The sequence below is a fragment of the Acartia tonsa genome, chromosome 9 (genome assembly GCF_053477335.1).
Source record: "Acartia tonsa isolate MP-2025a chromosome 9, ASM5347733v1, whole genome shotgun sequence".
Taxonomy (NCBI): domain Eukaryota; kingdom Metazoa; phylum Arthropoda; class Copepoda; order Calanoida; family Acartiidae; genus Acartia; species Acartia tonsa.
In genome coordinates, this window is record NC_137268.1 from 16,382,521 (window position 1) to 16,398,100 (window position 15,580).

The following is a 15,580-nucleotide window of genomic DNA, read 5'->3' on the forward strand; positions in this document are numbered from 1 at the left end:
AAAGAAGTGTTTACTAAGAACAAACTCACCAATAGCAGGTCCAGGATATTTATCAATAGGACAGGCTGCAAATAATTCGTTGCTGCCCTTGTCTTCCAGCTTCAAGATTACAAGTTTATTCTTTTCCATAGCACGCATTCTAAATATAATAATTTGAATGCAAAAGTTGATAGACAAAATAGGTGCTTTACCCAAAGAACACCCACCCTCCCTTTAAAAAAAAATTTAAAGTAAAGGGGGGAGGGAGATTGTGATTTATTTTCAAATATTTTGAGGAAAAAATTAGGGCTTCCGCTTATAGCCACTACCCTGCCACTAATCTTTGGCTCTATAACTCACTTTGCCCTAACAAGATTTTAATAGTGCTCCGCTACTTAAGTGGATGTTGTCTACTTGTTTAGGTATTTACCTTCCAGTCCAATCCGGAGTGGAAAGATTCCAGTCCGCAGCTCTGTAGCCGCGCGAACTTTGACGCGGTGGAATTTTGTAAACGAACACCTGCAACGAAAAAAAATATTAAATACATAAATAAAATCTAACATAAATTCATGGTGTTTATATGTCTGTGCAGCTTAAGACTTCGGTAATAGCTAAATTAAGATATGGCCTAATGATAATATTATATATTCTTAAGCGGGTGGAACAATACTAGGGGCGAAGTATAGTTTGAAATAGGTATATAAGTTATGCAAGTAGGTATAATTCTCATGTTCCATAAAAGGATAAGGGGAAAGAGATCGAAATTATTAATGTTTTTAAAAATAACATGAGAATTATTATTTTCTATCTGTGTAATTAATTCTTCTAGAATCCAATTTTAGGTTATGGGGGTACGTGGGGCCGGGAAAGGGGAAGCATTAATTTTGGCTAATTAATTTTACTAAATTCCATATCATGAGACTACGAGAGAGGAAGTTAGATGACAAACAGTCCAACCCTAATTTTGATTCCTTTATGTAACTTACCTCATGTTTAACCAAAATACAACGCTCTATCTCATCCATTTTAGGTTAAATAGTCTTAAAATAAAAAACACAATTTAATTTAAAAATTATGACAAAATAATTAAGAGACGAGGATGATATATAACATATCTCTATAAACAGGAAGGCCTATAAAATCATAAAAGGTTATATCCAGTAATTGTGATTTTTTTTCTTTCTTGTAAAATACAATTTTTAATAATTATTAATAAGTTTTTAAGATAATTACTTAGAATTGAGTTTTCTTGAACATTTCAACAAATAACTTAAATCTGCAAATTGGGCAATTCTGTTAATCATAATTGGGAAAATATATATTTTTCGACCAGTGTCTTGTTCCTAAAGATCTTCTCTAGAATTATTACAAATTATCATTGAGGCAGCTTTTTTTTTACTCTTTAGAGATGTGACCAAAAACATCATCAAAGCGCAATCTTTCAAATAATGCCGCGTACTCTTTTTGTGTGGAGTAAGGATTTTTCAGGGATAAGACATTGGGCAATTTAGTCATTTTTATAGTTGGGTCTAGCTTATTTGTCTTGAAAACCAGTTTTGTCTTGTTGGTTTTTTTATTAAAATTAAGAAAATAGAAGTAAAAAAAGATTTCAAAAAATATTTATTTGGAAAGTTAGGTTTAATATTTGATTATAAAAAGGAATTCTAAGTTTTAGCAAAGTCTTAAAAGTGACCAAAAATGATAAAAGTTGCAATAATTCAAGTACGTCCCAAAGCCAAGACAACCAAAACAAAAAAATTGTCATTCCCTATATCCCTGCACTACCCCCCCCCCCGCCCCCTTTTTTTATATGAGAAGACGACAATAGTTTAAAGTTTTAAACCTTGGCATTCTAGCATTGGTTTGTTTACTTTTTGCATGGATGCAGAGGGATTTTTATCACAGAACGGTTTTTGTTACAAAATAAAGATGTTAAATGTTTAAATCAATCATTTGTAAATTGTAATCTCGTTATCATAGTTCAATGCAGCACTATGCGACTTTGAATAAGTTGCCAACTTAAAATCAAATAAATACATTTTTGATTACAATATTTTGTGTTTATTCTAAATGTTTTAGGTATAATCCTTCGATCTAGTTGTGTTTTTTTTTCTTTTAAATCATTTGAATAAAAATTTAAAAATATGTATTATATCAGGATATTAAAGCTAAGAATATTATTTTTGTAATCAAATATAATAATTTTAAAAAGTTTTTATTTTACTTTTATAAGTTAATTAGTTGGCAACTCAATCAAAGCGCATAGTGCGGCATTTAATTTCATTTTCTAAATTCCCGATTACAAACATTTGATTTAAAATTTTAAAAACCTGTCTCATAGAATTTAAAATTAAAAATATGCAGGTTTTCTGATTATGAAATGTTTTAAATAATCCTTGAATGAAAACATGGTGTCTGTAAATATTTTAATTAAATATTAATCTATATTTTAAGTGGATGGTCGATAATCCCCTCCCCTAATACTTTAATTATATAAACTGGGTATTTTTTTATAATTTCAGAATAGAATGAGCACCAAAGATTATATTTCTCCAAGTAATGTTTCATCCAAACCCACTTATAGCAGCCCAATTATTATAAGAAACCCCAAAAATGTGATGCTTTTATGTTACATAAAATTTGACATTAGCGTCGAAGGGTATTTTGAATTTTATAAAAAATTTCGAAAACAAGTTGTTAGAAATTTGAAAGAGAATGAAACAGTATCGCCCACATTTGAGGATGTAATATTGATGTGGTGTCTGGAAAGAATAGATCCAAAACTGCCAGGATTAATCTACAAAAAAATAGGAATTAAGATATTTCAAGCACCACAATTATGTTCACTGACAGACAGAATTTTTGAATTAATTCCTAAGCTATTGGAGAAAAATCAAATATTAAACCCAACAACTGATCCGCTGCAAGCCGTATTTTTGCCAAAATGCCAAACGCCTGAAATCAAAGAAGAGTTGGACGAAATCAAACTAGATCTTGAAGAAGTTATACCAGAACAATTGGATGTTAAGCCAATTATAGAAATAGGAAATTCATGGTCCTATAGCCCAATTCTACAAAATCCAGGTAAAATTGATTTAAATCCGTAGAGCTTTAAAATTTCAAGGGGAGGTGTGGATGAAATCCAGGTTGAACCTTTTTTTCCCAATTTGTTCCCCCTTGCCCGCCAAGCACATCCAAAGAAGGAGGGAAGGGGGGGGGGGGTGTATAAGTTTGTATCCCCCAGCCTCTGTGTTAAATAAAGGTTTGTACAATGAACATATACCATCCCTACCCTCCCCCCCCCAGCCCTCTCCTACAACATGAAGTATCTGCAATTTTTCATCCTATGTATGTTATTACCCCAATTATACATATATATATATATATTTTTCCAAATGTTTCTTTTTTAAACAATTCTTGTCTATTTTTGTTTAATTTGGATTCAAAATGTAATTATTATAGTATTGAATAAAGTGTTTACAAATATAGAAGTAAAAGTCATCCATCAAAAGACTTGAAATATTTGAGAAAATTTCTTTACTTTGTTATTGTTAGTATTTAAAAATAATATCCATAATAAATCAGAACAGAGCTTATTTTATCTAACCCTGTCCCAAAATATTCATTCACCAAATCCATTTATTTTTTTTAGGACAAGTAAGCCAACTGGAAAACAACAGTCCTTTATGGAAAATTAAATTGCCAGGCGGGATTTCATCAAATGATTATGAAAAACCAAAGATCAGGGTCTTACCAGCACAAAATGTTCCCAATCAAGTTAGGATTGCCAAACCAATCATCATTGGACCAAACGGAACACCTAAATTTATCAGGATTGCACCAAAGGACTATGTCCCTCCCAAAATATCACAAAACTCAAATGCTGTGCCAAGCAAATTTCCATCTATTGAGAATTCCATCCAAGTTGGAGCAAATCCAAGCAAGATTGTTTATTTTGACAAGAAGAAACAGAAGCTAACAGAAGGAGTTTTGGTTAACAATAAAATTGTATCTACTGATGATCTCATCAACACTGCAGTAAACCAGAATAAAGAACCAATCCCGAACGTTCCAAATGTTATGTTAAAAAAAATCATATTAAAGCCAAAAGAAATTGAAAGATTAAGAGAATGTGAACAACTCGAAAGTGTAGATCCTATTGAGTTAAAATTCAATGAAAGTAAAGATGAAATTAATATGGCATCATATGGATGTGAAGAAGCAATTAGCGTAGCATCAAATGAAAACGAAGATACAATGAACCTAACATCAAACGAAGATGATGAACAAATGAGTATAGCACCTGCATTAAATCAAGAACAGAATACAGAATATTTACAAGTAATAAGAATTACACCAAATCAATATATCATGCTGAGCAATATTTTTCCAGACAAATTCCAATATAAGGAAAGAAGATCAAAAGAAGATGGTAAAATGTCCGTAACGCTTTCATTGACAGAACTAAAATTACTCAAAGGACTTATAAAGCTTTTCCCAGAGAAGTACAAAAATCTAAATTCTATAATTGTGCCGTCCGCAAGAGCATCTAACGAAAATCTAAATCCTGGCGAGATTAGAAAACTAAAAGATATAATGGGAATTCTTAAAGAAGGAAAGGAAGTGTCTGCAAAGATAAAAAAGAGGAAACTACTATCGACTAACCAAAAAGATGAGAAAAAGAAGAAGACAAATAATGCAAGTGCATCTAACAAAGAGGAGATAAAAAGAAAGTCAAAGAAAAACAATTTCCAATTGTTGTGTCCACTTTGCCGAAAACAAATCACATTTGGCCTCCTAGAGGTTCTCAATTTTTAGTACCGAAGCTACTCTAATATTTTGAAATGTCCGTTCATCCGTAATGTCTGTCAATAATACTATACTGTCAATTTATAAGAAGGTTTTGTTATTTTTATTATGTACCATCTGCTCTATGACTGGCCTTTTCCGTTTGTTAATTCATAATTTAAACGTGCTTTTCTTCTTATGGATGTTGTCATCATTGTTACTTATCATTTTGTCTACATAATTTGACACTCAAAATACAACCAACAAATCAAGACTAAAATATCCATAATTTAGAGGTAACGAATAAGATACCATGCTTTTAAAACTTTGTTTAACAGTGTAATTTCATTTCCGATGTCTCTTCTTTCCTATTTCTAAGGGACTAATAAGTAATAACTTTATTTTTTTAGCGAAGCTGTAATTCCCTTTTCCTGTCTTGTCAGTCAGTCTATCTGTACCATCTGCTCTACAACTTACTTCGCTACTTATACATGTTGTCATCCTGGTTTTTAATATGATAATATTTAGGGTCATATTAGAGATATACACATGAGAACTGAAGCTGTCAACATGACTGGTATATGGAAATGTAGTTGGTGCCAGGGAGGTTTTAAGAAGTATTTAAGCATATTGATTGGTTGAATGTCTTTTCTAAAAAAAGGCTTATCTTTTTGGAGAAGGCCTGCGACATCTTTAAAAAAAAAACAATTTTAATTTTTGAAAAGTTCATAGGTATCTATCACTTTTTTTCTTCAAATGCCTTATTTCTATATATACATACAAAAAGATTTCACTGTGGGATAGAATTGAATCAAGACAAAAGTAAGTGCCGAGCCCTGGGACCTATGTATGGTGAAAATAGACATAAAACTATGATGATTCCAGGTAAAACCAAAATATTCAAGCAGGGGCTTTTTGAGAAAATTAGATATGAAAATTGCCGCATAATCATGACAAGAAAAGCAAATATTATTAATTTTAAATTTTGAACAACTTTGCTTTTATTAAGTTCTTCATAAAACCACTCCTGAAGGGAGTTAATAAATGGCCATTTTTATCACTTGCTTTGCAAAGGTCACGAAAATTCAGCCTAAAATAAATCATACATAGAGAGGTTTTAAGAAGGACTTCATAAAAGCAAAGTTGTTCAAAATTTAAAATAAATAATATTTGCTTTTCTTGTCATGATTATGCGGCAACTCCTAGCGGGTGAAAATTGAACTTGAAATTTTCAAATCTAATTTTCTTAAAAAGCCCCCGATAAAATATTTTGGTTTTACCTGGAATCATCATGGTTTTATGTCTATTTTCACCATACATAGGTCCCAGGGCTCGGCACTTACTTTTGTCTTGATTCAATTCTAGCCCACAGTGATTTTAAATGTCCAAGAAATCCATATTACAAAAAATTAAATAGGATGATTATATTATTTTAATTATTTTTTTAATAAAGCCAAAAATCATCATGTTAAATATTGTCTTACGGACTTTTTGGTAGGTATTGATTAGGTATATAGTTACTACGCTTTCTAAATTCTACCTAACTGCTACAGGAATCATTATGTCAAGTTTGAAATCTTTAGGACTATACCATCCTAATGCTTCTAGTATATAAAGTATAGAAAAGCTTCTTTTTAAAGAAAATATAAAATAATTCTTATTCCTGGGTATTAGGAAGAGTGTGTGAGTAAATATGAGCTGCAGACCCATATTTCTTTGAGGCACAGTGGCGTGGAAGCTGATGCTGATCTACCCAAAGGATTGTCCTGTCCAGAATGCCAGCAAAATTATTTCTACAGGATTGTGTTTGTTTTTACAATAATAATTAACATTAACATTGTTTTTACAAAGATGTTTACTATACAAGTGCAAAGCACGAGAAATAATGGATGTACAAAGGTCAAAGATCGATTTTATTGAGCAGATGTTTAGTGGTCATAATAAGAAATATGTAGAGAGAATTTGAAATTCGAGTGACTTTACAAAAAGTGTTTATTTTTTTTAGCATGGACGATAGACCGACGGACCAAGTAAGAGCAGCTAAAAAAATCACATTTGCTCCATCCATAGCTATACAGACGGACTGACGGACAGACAAGGTGAATTACAAGGGTCTCTAGGGGCACTTATGGTTAGGTTTTCCTAGGGGTGATTTTTTCGGAATCGGATGGTGGTGGTTTCTTCCTCTAAAATAGTTATAAACCGTCTAGAAACTTTGAAATCCTACATTGTACCAGATCGGTTAAGCGGTCAGCAAGATCCTTTGGTACAAAAACAAAGACAGACAGACATCCTGTTACTTCTATATGGATGTTAAGTATAATTAAAGGGCAACTTTGTTAAAATAATATCAACAAACACTATTTGTTTGCAGCCATACATCATTACGGGTTCATAGGTTTTACAACCATAGCATGGAAGATGGAGTAATGCAATACTTTTGTTTCCGATGTGACACTAAATATGAGAGTTCTGAAGCCCTGGTTCAACATATGAAGGAATGTTCAAGTTTTTTATTTTTATTGCTAAAATTGTGGTTACAAGTAACCTCGTTATTTTTTATGAAATATCGTAGGGGAAAGGAAATTGACCTAACTCCCAATAAATAGTTTAATCCCACTACACGAAAATTTAAGACCATCCATCTTTAAAATAAGGATAGATTGTGGTTTCCGTTAAGTACCATGCGAGCAAAGAATATAAGGGAGGGATTTATTTTCGTGATATTTTTTTACCTTTGGTACAGGGTAGCCTCACGGGGACAAAGCACCGCAGAGCAGGGGTTCTGTGCTTGCTGTGCACTTTAAGGGAAAGCACCGGATAAATACCTACCTTCATTAAATCTTGCGCAACTATTAAAAGGAGGTTAGACATGAAGATGACAAAGAAGTAACCACCAAATATTATTGTACTATTTGCAAGTAAGTGTTTTTGTTAAAGGGAGAAAAGGAAATTATGATTCCTGGGACGATTAAGTATAATGTTGTGACCGAAGTATCTCTATTGTCAAGTCTTAAAATGTAGATATGTCCATATTAAGCACACAGTAATGAAGTAATTTTGGTAGGTACCTACTGATTTTTACTAATTTTTTGTTCTTACTTCTAAATAAATATGTTAAATATTAAATGACATCATCATGTTACTCTTTATTTTTTAATGATTTGCCAAGATTCACTTTTACGGATATTGCTATCCTTGTTTATTTCAACAATGGATATTAGTTATGCGTGGATATTTTGACAGGGGAAAATTGTTTTCAATTTAGCTTGCTTATGTGGACCTCATTCATTTGTCAGTGTTTTCATCAATTAGGAGGGGGGGGAAGGGGGTGGGGGATGGCCGGGGGATAAACTGCGCAAATCACTTTATTAGAGTACATAAAAGTCTGGTGCAACATCCAAGTAATAATATATCGATTATTTGATTTCAGCACGCCCGAAGGTTTCTTGCCCAGCATTGGGGCTCTAAATTTTCACCTGAGAAGTGCCCATAGACAGGACAGGCAGGAGAATGAAATCCAGGCGGCAGCGGCTGCTGCACCAGGGATATAAAAACATGTTAATATTATTATATTGCTTTTCTGGCGAACAATAGGAACAAAAATACTTTAAGTACCTAGTCTAGCTCAGATGTCTCCCATCCTACCTTTATTTGAAATTGATTGAAAATAAGGGGAGGGGATAGTTTTTCTTGTGTTTGATTTCTACTTTAGGTCATAGGTTAGGATAGGTTAAATTGACTACAGGGTAGCCCCACAGGGATAGGACACAGCAGGGTTAGGGCCCCTAGCAGGTGTTAGGTATAGGAGAACAAAACTGTTTCTTCCTCCCCCCCTTCCCCACCGTCCTTATTATAAATTTATGCCCAAAATAAAGTGGGATCGGCCCCTCGGGGCTAAAAAAACTGATTTTAATCTTATACTTGTACATTCTATATCCGCGGAAAGCTGTTTATAATACGATAAAAGAAATAACTATTTTCGTCAACTAACAAATATGTATATAGGATGTATAAACAGTTAGGTCTACAATTTTCAGGAAAGCTCCTTTTTTTAAAATTAAAATTATAGGTATCCTCTTCTTAGTCGAGGTCCTTAGAGACTAGAAGCCCAGCCGATAGTTTAACTAAAAGCAATATTATTATAATTAATATAGTTTGATATGGTTTTAGTGCTAAAACTAATGAACGAGAGTAAATACAAACATTTTTGCGAATTCTGCGGGAAAAAATATGAGAAAAACCATGCCTTACAAGAACATATAGATAAACTGCACGCGGCAGGCGACCAAGAAAAATCTGAAAAATCTTGTTTATGTCCAGATTGTGGTAAAGTTCTCAAGTTTAAGAATCGTTTGAAGCACTTGAAACTTTGTCAAACGAAAGAAAAAAAGCAGAAAATTACGACACCGTATTCTTGTGGTGTATGCATGAAAACGTTTCAAAAGCTTCTGTACTTAAAAAGACACAAATTAACCCACGAAGGAGAAAAGTTTCATGAATGTGATTTGTGTGAGGCCCTCTTCGAAAAGCCGTAAGTTTTTATTATTTAATTAGAAAGGGATAGTTGCATGAAGTGTATTTATTGAGTCTGGGTACTTGAAGTAATGAATCTCCAAATGTTTAATATGATAAATATAGGTTAGTTATGAAGATAATCAAAGAAAAAATTAACTGTTACCTTGCGGATCTAGTTTTACGTCCAAAAATGTCTAATTTGTGATGAGAAAAGTCACATTTTAGAAAAATGGTTGCAAGCATAAGTTACAAGAATACTAACACATAAGGGGGGGGGGGGGGGTGCGTAATGACATCTGAACTTAAACAGTGAGCAAAATGTTCTAAATATTTAGCTAGATTCTTGAAAATTGATACATAAGCCATGTCCTCACACTTATTGAATTTAACCAACCAAAGATTTTTTCATCCAATCTTAACCAGACAAATGCCATCTAGCTAAAAAAGATGCGTAGATTTCATTTCTGGCAACCAGAAAATCCGCAGAAATCGATTTCACGAGATCCAAAAAAGTTCCATTAAAAAAAACCTTACACCAAAAATAACAAACAATAATTATAACGACGACTTAGTTTCTTTTTCCTGTTTAATTCGAATATTGAAACTAATTTTCAGGCATGCATGTTTGTTGGTATAGTACTTTTTTTAGAAACCAAAATACAGACATATTTTAAACTACGAAATTGTATATTAGTTACTAGAAAGATTATATTTTTTTTCTTGCTTTAAAACAACTTTTTGTACATAAAAACTCGTAATGTCTTCATTATTGACACAAACATGCATGCTGTATAGTTTTTAAAAAATTAGTCAAATATAATACCTGATTAGAATACAAAGCAAGAAAAAAAGGTTATCAACTCCCTATGAGCTTTTTGTGTTAAATAGAATTATCAATAAGAATAAAAGAGTTTCAAAAAATAGTAAAATAACAAAATGTTCGGTGAATTGTTAATATTAAATCCAGGGTTTCGGATCCGGATCCGCAAGGATCCGCATATTTTTGAGTCCAAGGATCCGGATCCGCAAAAAAATGCGGATCCAGATCCGCAAAAAAATGCGAATCTGGATCCTTGGACTCAAAAAAATGCGGAAAAAATGGAAAAATCGACCTAAATTTATATAAAATCTCAGACAATCTCTTGATGAGAGCCAATCTTTAAGGTTTAGGGTCAGACTTGAAAATTAAAAGTAGTTTTGACTTCGAATTAAAGAATAAATATTTTTGAAAAGTTGGTGATTTTATTTTTATTGTCAAGGATCCAGATCCGGATCCGCACTGACCAAATTTGGAGGATCCGGATCCGCAAAAAATCAATGCGGATCCGAAACCCTAATTAAATCAATCTAAAAATGTTTTACATTCTTAAAATTAATTTCAATGAAACATATATATGCTCAAGAAAGGTTATTTATGATTATGAATTCTACCAGACTAAAATATAAAAGGGGAAATAGTTTATGAAGACGACACAAAATGATTTTAAAAATTACTTATTTTTATCTTTTTTTTAATCTTTAACAATTTTAATGTTTTTATTGTGTAAATATATAAAGTATTATTCAAACTTAAAGGATTTAATCTTTTTCTTTGTAATTTATATGTCTAAACAGTGTAAAAATGAAGTTCTTAATTACGAATTTTCAAATCATTAGATTTTAATACAGTTTATTATAGAAATAAAGAATAAATAAAAATTGCTACAAAAAGGCTTACTGTATTATTAAACTGACTTAATTGTATAATTGCATTCATTTTGGTTACTTACCTTGAAAAATGAGTGTTTAAGTGCTGCATTGGTTTAAATCAAACCTAAAAGTGCTCTTTATTCAGTGACAGAGTGAAAAAAATATATACCTTGTTTTATAGTTTTTGTTCTCTTTTTTTATATATTTTTATCTGATATGTATATCAAAATTTAAAAGTATCTATTTCATTAGATATTCATACTTTGCTAAAATGTCTTGGTTACTTTTTGCACTATATTTGCTCTAAAAAGGATTCTTTATCTGACTTTTACATTTAATCCAATTATTATGTTGACTGTAGAAAAAAAATAATTATTTTGTTATATGCAATTTTCTATAATAAAATGTGAGAAATGCCTTTTTTCACATGAAGGGCGAAAAAAGTAACACTGAAAATAGTTTTTATGTCTTAAGCATGTCCTAAACTCATAGATAATAAACTTTCATAAAAGATTTGTTTCAGAATATGTCATTTAGGGCATAAAATTAATTTTGCAAATTAACATTGCAAATGTTTGCCAATAACTTTTAAAAATGATTTCTGCGGATTTTCTAATTTACATGGGTGTTTTCTACACATTTTGCCCCTTTCTAAAAATACCTTCCTCATAAAGATTGGCTTCCGGAAAGTATATACTTTCCGAACATGAAATGTGTCCTATAGGCACTACATTGAAAAGAAAAACAAATTTTAAATTTTTTATTTCTAGGTTAGGTTAGGTATAAAAAACCCTGCGGAAATCGGTTTTTAAGTCTTTTTTGGTCTATTTTGATGTAAAACTTACCTTAAGTTGTTTTTTTCTTAGGTTTTTAACCTTGAATACTCTGTGTCTTTTCACAATGACATTTTTAAAGATGATTCAGCAAGTCGGGGACCAACCCCAGCGAGCTAGGTGGGTGGCTTGCAGGGGTTAAGTGCATTTTTTCATATTTTGTGATGTCAAATATCAAATTATAGGATTTTTGAGATTCGGTCCCCAACTTGCTTAATCATCTTAAATAGTGTCCTTATTAATAGATGTAGTGTATTCAAGGAAAAAAGTTAAGAAAAAAAAAACAATAAAAGTAAGTTTCTATATCACAATACACCAAATTTCCGCAGGGTTTTCTTAACTAACCTAAAAATAAAAAAATAAATTTTTTTTTCATTTAGATGTAGTACCTATAGGACTAGGCTTATGTACCAAGTTTCAAGAATCTAGCTCAATATTTAGACCATTTTGCTCACTGTTTAATTTCAGTGTCATTGCGCACCCCCACCCCTTTTGTAATACAATAAATAACAAGAAGGGTGGGAGGTTTTGACTTATTTGCGTAAACTGAGAGGATAGGTTATTGAGGATAAAATCATTCTTATATGATAAATTTTCCCCAGATTTAAGATTTTTTGATAGGCCTCCTGGTTCTTTGAATTAAGTATATATGCCAAAAAAAATGCTTCGCTTCTTATGGTTGTTGCCATCCTTGTTTTCCTTCTTAATGACCTGTGTGTGTGTGTGTGTGTAGCCATTGTTTCTTTGTATTTGGACCTAAGTAGTCATGGAGAAAGACGAATCACTTGTATAGCCACTAGGACTATCAAGCTCCACGCTCAAGTGCATTATGACTTGACCCGCTGTCTTAAGGGAGCTACTCTTTATTACCTCATCCTCGCCGAGTATGGCAGGTGTCCTAAATTAAGTCACTGTAATGAACGACACTTTCCGCAGAGAAGTTTGGGATAAAGATTGTACAGATATTATGTACGTGACGATTAAGTATCCAAATCACTCAATAATCTCCCTTCTTACACAACCTGTTGAAGTTGCGTGAATGTATGACGACTGAGAAATTCAAGTTGCCACATGGGGACTTGAACCACCGTAACTCAGTGCGTTACCACTGAGCTACAACGCCCCTTCTTAATGACCTAGGATAGGAAGGCTATATATAAAAAGCTTCCAAGTACTCTTAACACTTATAAGAATGTTAGGATCTACTGCAGTTCACGGTAAAATATTGCTGGTAAGCAATATTTCCAAAAATCTATGAATTTTAAAGGCTGCTAGCTGCCAAACGGCTCAACGTACAGATCATACCCGCACACCATTTTAAGCGGCATAAGAAGGCCTACAAATAATCTGGAATAGCCAAGATCCAATTATGCACAAGGAAAGCTTCACTAAAGAAAAAAAACGCGTAAAATAGGTCTTTTTCGCGCATTTCTCTGCACTGCGAGATAATTATGCATTATTGATTCATGGCTATTCCAGATTATTTGTGGGCCTTTTTATGCTGCTTAAAACAGTGGGCGGGCATGATCTGTGCGTTCAGCCGTTTGGCAGCTAGCAGCTTTTAAAATTCATAGATTTTTGGAAATATTGCTTACCAGCAATATTTTACCGTGAACTGCAGTAGATCCGAATTTTAACACCCAGCACTTCGAGCTCGAGAAATACATTGTAAAGTCTAAATCTATGTACAGTACTAGGTACCAAACTGTTTATGAGTAAAATTTTTCCCCTCAAAGCTCCCCCCTCCCACCCAAAAAAATTATTATTTTCTATTTCAGAAAATTCTTGACATGTCACAAGAGGGAGTTTCACACACGGGCCGGCCTCGACAGGAGTATGGAATGTGACATATGCCACAAAGTTTTCAAAAACAAGAATACTCTACGAAAGCACAAGCGTTACTATCACTGGGGTGAATTAAAGGGTGATAAAAAGTGCAGTATTTGTGGAGAGGAAAAGGCGAATAAATACGTCTTAGAACGTCACATGGAAACTCATAAAAACCCTTTGGAGAGAGAGAAGTTCGAATGTTTAGGTAGGGATAAATCAATGTGAAATTTACAATATTATTCGCTTTGAACTCTGAAAATGACTGATTCTTTATTGTATTGACAATTTGACATGCATAGGGAGGAGATACAACGTCAGGGTGTCAGGCTTTTTTGTTTTGATAAAGAGATAACCTTCCTATTCAAAATCATGCATTAAAACCGAATTCCCTATCCCGGGTCTACTAGATATCTAACAAAGATGACAACATCCATAAGTTGCGAAGCTCAAAAAATCTAGGTTGGGAATATGGACAAGGCGATTTAAATTGCATATGTTCAAATCAAGAATAAATTTCTGGTTAGAATCACGGAACTTTTCTCAAAGGGGGGGGGCGAAAGTGACACTTTTTGAAACCAAAACTAAGAGTCAACAAAGGAACTCAACTAAAAAAAGGGTTACAGGTCTGAGATTTTGCATGGCAGTTGCTTTATAGGGGTACAATATGGAACTGTGAAGAAACGGCGGCGCAACCGCCGAAAACCGCCGTAATTTTTGTTGCCTTTTCTCGGCGGTTTTCGGCGGTTGCGCCGCCGTTTCTTCACAGTTCCATATTGTACCCCTATAAAGCAACTGCCATGCAAAATGTCAGACCTGTAACTCTTTTTTTAGTTGAGTTCCTTTGACTTTTAGTTTTGGTTTCAAAAAGTGTCACTTTCGCCCCCCCCCCCCCCCCTTTAAATGTATTTAAAATTATATATAATTTTTTAATGTTTTTAAGGAATTATCAGAAAAGAAATGCAGCAGTCTGTATAAGGAATTATCAGAAAAGAAATGCAGCAGTCTGTCTTGATTAGCATCGAATAGCACATTTCCCCTGTAGCGTTATGGACTAACGGACGGACCGACAAAGTGAGCTTATAGAGCAGCTTCGCCTCATCTGCCTTTAATGTCCAATTATCTCACAATTATTCTTCTTATTTCAGGTGGTTGTGGAAAGTTATTTTTAACTCCGCTATCTATGATGTCCCATTACAATGAGAAAAAATGTAAAAACTCCGAGTAGCCAGAAACTTGACAACTCTCAAGGCCCATCAATCTGTTGTTTAAGATTTGACATTATTTATGTCTCAAAAATCTACCCAAAATGTAATTTAAGTAATGAAATTGAATTTTTATAATGATATATTATATTTGGTAACGTTAAAACTTAAAAGATTGTTTAAAAAATAGACTGTATTTATATTTTTTCAGACATAAAATGTTTTTGTAACTTATATTTTTAGATAAAATAAATTGAAAATTATTGATAAACTCAATGTTTTCTTTAAAACATTTTAGCTTAAAGTATTTAAACATTTTTTTTCATTTAAAATCAAGGCTTCTCGATATGACTGGTAGGTTCGTCCCCCCGTATGGATATAATAGAATTGTCCTATTTTCCTTCACCTTGCATAATGTGTCCTTTATTATTATTATAAGTCGAAAAAATTAACACGTTACACGATACTAAAAGTGTGTTAACATTCATATTGGGCATTTAAACAAAACCAAAACATCAAGTAGAGAAGTGATTAAAAACCTTGGGTACCAATGTGATTTGCAACCCAATGTTCCCATCCTCAAAGATTGTATCCCATAAAATAACATGATAATGAAAAGACGACATTAGGTTTTAAAGTCATTTTAAAAATTTTACGTGGCATCACTGCGCACTGTAAACAAACCCGAGGGGGAGAGGGAAGAAAAAGAGAAATTGTATCAAATTTCCCCCCAGACAAAGA

The 15,580-nt window shown here is 32.8% G+C and overlaps 3 protein-coding genes across 7 annotated transcripts in view; 1 reads left to right on the forward strand and 2 right to left on the reverse strand.

Annotated features, from left to right (window-relative positions):
• Pyroxd1 (pyridine nucleotide-disulfide oxidoreductase domain 1) overlaps nucleotides 1-15,580 on the reverse strand; it is a 418,591-nt gene that overhangs the window by 78,897 nt on the left and 324,114 nt on the right. The window lies entirely within an intron of this gene.
• The window catches only part of LOC145327615 (adaptin ear-binding coat-associated protein 1-like), a 356,073-nt gene that overhangs the window by 16,379 nt on the left and 324,114 nt on the right, over nucleotides 1-15,580 (reverse strand). For all 4 annotated transcript variants that reach the window (XR_013882189.1, XR_013882190.1, XR_013882188.1 and 1 more), the window contains exons 2-4: nucleotides 966-1,017; nucleotides 410-498; nucleotides 30-139 (exon numbers count right to left, since the gene is read on the reverse strand). Coding sequence is in view for 1 of the 4 variants with exons in the window: in XM_080171155.1 (XP_080027281.1) it covers nucleotides 30-139; nucleotides 410-498; nucleotides 966-1,004 (238 nt within the window). In the remaining 3 variants the exon portion in view is untranslated. The remainder of the gene's footprint in view (nucleotides 1-29; nucleotides 140-409; nucleotides 499-965; nucleotides 1,018-15,580) is intronic.
• LOC145328327 (uncharacterized) lies at nucleotides 2,257-15,110 on the forward strand. Its single transcript, XM_080171957.1, has 10 exons — nucleotides 2,257-3,063; nucleotides 3,632-4,782; nucleotides 5,296-5,374; nucleotides 6,446-6,563; nucleotides 7,139-7,262; nucleotides 7,627-7,688; nucleotides 8,201-8,311; nucleotides 8,939-9,301; nucleotides 13,586-13,842; nucleotides 14,783-15,110. The coding sequence occupies exons 1-10, from the start codon at nucleotides 2,508-2,510 to the stop codon at nucleotides 14,860-14,862; spliced, it is 2,901 nt and encodes a 966-aa protein (XP_080028083.1). The 5' UTR covers nucleotides 2,257-2,507; the 3' UTR covers nucleotides 14,863-15,110.

Excerpts from the sequence above, each read along its gene's own strand:
- LOC145328327 (XM_080171957.1), top strand. The coding sequence starts at position 2,508 with ATGAGCACCAAAGATTATATTTCTCCAAGTAATGTTTCATCCAAACCC. Across the intron at positions 7,689-8,200 it reads TATTATTGTACTATTTGCAA|CACGCCCGAAGGTTTCTTGC; the intron begins GTAAGTGTTTTT and ends ATTTGATTTCAG. Across the intron at positions 13,843-14,782 it reads AGAGAAGTTCGAATGTTTAG|GTGGTTGTGGAAAGTTATTT; the intron begins GTAGGGATAAAT and ends TTCTTATTTCAG.